Source organism: Dipodomys ordii, unplaced genomic scaffold, assembly GCF_000151885.1.
Source record: "Dipodomys ordii isolate 6190 unplaced genomic scaffold, Dord_2.0 Scaffold2, whole genome shotgun sequence".
Classification (NCBI taxonomy): Eukaryota; Metazoa; Chordata; class Mammalia; order Rodentia; family Heteromyidae; genus Dipodomys; species Dipodomys ordii.
The window spans coordinates 24,092,297-24,095,760 of NW_012267218.1; the positions used below are offsets into that span (position 1 = coordinate 24,092,297).

General features: G+C 53.8%; 2 protein-coding genes across 2 annotated transcripts in view; one reads left to right on the forward strand and one right to left on the reverse strand.

Annotated features, from left to right (window-relative positions):
• The window catches only part of Heatr4 (HEAT repeat containing 4), a 32,842-nt gene that overhangs the window by 26,304 nt on the left and 3,074 nt on the right, over nucleotides 1-3,464 (forward strand). Inside the window, exon 15 of the mRNA XM_013017866.1 lies at nucleotides 971-1,029. Coding sequence (XP_012873320.1) covers nucleotides 971-1,029 — 59 coding nt within the window. The remainder of the gene's footprint in view (nucleotides 1-970; nucleotides 1,030-3,464) is intronic.
• Nucleotides 1,075-3,009, reverse strand: LOC105982898 (chromosome unknown open reading frame, human C14orf169). The gene is made up of 2 exons (XM_013012633.1): nucleotides 2,679-3,009; nucleotides 1,075-2,635 (listed from the first exon to the last, which is right to left on the reverse strand). Exons 1-2 carry the CDS (start codon nucleotides 2,957-2,959, stop codon nucleotides 1,135-1,137), a joined length of 1,782 nt encoding a protein of 593 aa, XP_012868087.1. The 5' UTR covers nucleotides 2,960-3,009; the 3' UTR covers nucleotides 1,075-1,134.

The window sequence follows — 3,464 nt, forward strand, 5'->3', positions numbered from 1 at the left end:
CCTGGGGCCTGAACTCTGGGCCTGGGCACTGTCCCTCAGCTCTTCTGTTCAAGGCTAGCGTTCTACCACTTGAGCCACAGTGCCACTTCTGGCTTTTTTCTCATTTTGCTTATGTGGTACTGAGGAATCGAACCCAGGGCCTCATGTATACAAGGCAAGCACTCTACCATTGAGCCACCTTCCCAGCCCCTGGCTGTTTTATTTTGTGTAGCTAATTGGAGATAAGGAGGCAAGAATTTTCCTGCCTGGGTTGATTTTTGTTTTGTTTTGTTTGCTAGTCCTGGGGCTTGGACTCAGGGTCTGGACACTGTCCCTGAGCTTCTTTTTGCTCAAGGCTAACAACCTACCACTTGAGCCACAGCACCACTTCCAGCTTTTTCTGTGTATGTGGTACTGAGGAATCGAACCCAGGGCTTCAGGCATGCTAGGCGAGCTCTCTACCATTGAGCCACATCCCCAGACCCCTGGGCTGGTTTTGAACTGCAATTCTCAGATCTCAGCCTCCTGAGTACCTAGGATTACAAGCATGAGCTACCAGGTAACATGCTTTTTATATGTTGCAACTCCTCCAAATTGCCTTTCAAGTCATTATAGATTTTCCTTATGTCCCTCTTCCTCCTGCATTTCTTCAAACCAACCAACATAACAACCTAGGCTTAGAAAAAGGAAACATTTCTTGTCACTTTAATAACTCTTCTAATAGTCATACAAACATAATAACAAACAGTATACCAATCCCAATCCCTTCCCCCCCCCAAAAAAAAACTGATGAAAAAACTCAAATGAAAAATGCACTTGCAAAAAACTTCCAATGTGTCAAGCAGTATGACCCAGTCAGTGTTGCACAGTAGTACCCTGAAGGCTGAGGAGGATGAAGCTGGTATTCTGAAATGATCAGGGATCAAGGTTATTTGTCAAAAAAAAAAAGTTTGTTTTTTTTTCCTCCAATTTCTTTTAATTTTTTGCCTAGATGAAATGATTCTTTCTAGAAGACCATCTGAGATCTGTAACACTGAAGCAGTCATAAAGGTATGTATGACCACACTGGTGATTTTCAAGGTAAGGAGTTTTTAAAAAAAAAGTGACAATGGCAGTAGAGAATCAGTTCGCAATATTTCAACCATCAACAAGAAACTAGTTTAGAGTTAGAGGCATCTTGGTGATCAGCAGCCCCTTATCATACAACATGGTTGCTAAGGAAAGCTGGTCTTCCACATTGTCACAGGGCAGATCTCCTACTCTTACAAATTCTGGGTAGGAGCGAAGCAAGAGTTCCATAGCATCAGCTTGCTGGGGGTATATTTCCAAGCATTTAGGTTCCTCCAGATGATAAACACGAGAGTTTTCCACCGTGTAATAGAGGAACAAATGGCCTCCCTCGCCCACCATCCGAGCTATGCCATCCTGCAGCATGTGGACTTCTGTTTCTGTTGTCAGCTGGGCCCCCACATTTACAGGTTCTCCAGCCTCCCATCGAATTGGCAACCCATAAACACTAAGTGCTCTCTCCCTATCAGTCAACACCGGGGGCAGAGAATCGTGGATGAAGTCTTTGGCTCGCTGGTCAGCCACAGCATCAACAGGAGCAAAATGTCCCAGGCGGGCAACCAAGACCCGCACCTTTTCCATGAAAGCAGTTCTTCGAGGATCTTTTGAATCTGAATGCTGGGCCCCCATGTAATCCATGAAGTCTCGTGGCAGACCCCTCCGAAATTCCACGTTTTCTTCCATTGCAGCCTGAATTGCCAAAGGCAGGACGGCTTCCACGAAGTCACCCCAGGTATTGCGCTGGTATGTAGACAAAGTGAGGTGCAGGGAGTGCACCCCATCCTGGCATTCTGCTTGATGAATGAAGCCCCGAGGAAAATAGAGCAAATCTCCAGGTTCCAACACAGTCTGAAGCACCGGCTCGCCAAGATCTTCCTGGCTGAAGTTGGGGCTAGATATCAAGGCCAGTTCTTCAGTTGGAACGCGAGGTCGGTAGACACGCCAGAGTTTCCTACCTTCCAGCTGCAGCACAAAAGCCTCGATGTCATCGTAGTGAGGGGCAAAGCCCTGCGAGTTGGGGGGAGTGAGGTAAACATTGGAGCCTGCCATGCTTCCAAACTGTTCCTGGAGCACCGCCAAAAACTGCCAGACGGTAGTAGAGAAAGCCTGCGGACAGAGGAGGCGCAAAGAGCAGCCGGCCTGGTACAGGGACCACGCCGCGGCGGGCAGGGCGCGACCCGGTGGGTTTAGGGTCTCGCGTCGCCCGTTGACGTAGCGCGCGGCGTCCAGGTGCTGCCCAAACTGCACCTCCTCGTGGCGAAGTATGGCGTCCAGGTCGGCCGTAGAGAAAAGGCCCTGGTAGTAGGCGTGATCCTGCCGCACCACCAGCACCGCCTCCCGCTCCCAAAGGCGCCGGTAGAAATGGTCTGGCGGCACGGGCGCGATCAGCCACTCGAAGAGGCGCGCGGCCCGCCGCCGGCTGCTGGAGATGCGGTTCAGCTCCGCCAGGACGCGCTGCAGCGGGGAGTCCCGGGGACGCTCCCCTCCCGCCTCGTCCACCTGCGGGCCCGACAGCGTCCCGGGCGGAGCAGCCGCGGAGGGCCGCGGGACCGGCCGGGGCCAGCCCCAGGCGCGCGGCGGGCGAGGCCTCCAGCAGCTCCGCCGCCCCCCGCAGGCCACGCGGCTCCCGCCGGCCCGTGTCCCCGCCGGCTGCCGCCGCAGGCCCGCTAGGGAGCGCCGCCCCCGCGCCGCCGGCCGTCGGCTCCGCTCTCGAGTCCTCGGAATCCTCGCCCGGCGGCGCCGGAGCCCTCAGGGCAGCCACGCGGGACGCGCCATGTCTCCTCAGCTGCCTCCGGACCTTCCTGGGCCTCAAGGGCAGAGCCAAGACCGACCCGCTGTGGGACTGGGGCTGGCGCCGGCGCCTGACCCGCCCGCGCCTCAACTGCCCCACGCTAGGCTGGAGCCCATCCATGCTGTGGGACCAAACTACGAGTCCCGTGGGGAGCTGCCGGAAAGAACCTCAGCCCGGTTCCCGCTGCGGTGCCTTCTGGGAAGGGGGCGTGGCTCCACCCTGTCGGGGTTGGCCACGCCTACATCCTCTTCCAGGCCCCTCCCCTCTCCTGCGTGGGTCATTCTCGGAGGGACAGGATCCCTGGCAACTTAGGAAGACTTCACATTCAGGAAGCAATTTAAAAATTAAGTTTCTAGTCACTCTAGGAGAAAAACAATTGGCCACTTCTAGTCTGCATATTGCCACGTTCCTCCTGCTGTCCTCATTTATGTGAACAGAATTATGTCCCAGCGGCCTCCCACTAAGTGCCCTAATTCTTCTTTTTCATTGAATGTTACCAGGTAAAGTTCGAGATTCTACACAAATCCCAGGTCCAACTAGTCCTCTTTATACATAACTTCACTGATCGAAGCTCTAAGAGTTTCTGCCCCTAACTTCCTTTCTTCGTTAGAAATCTTTTTTTTTT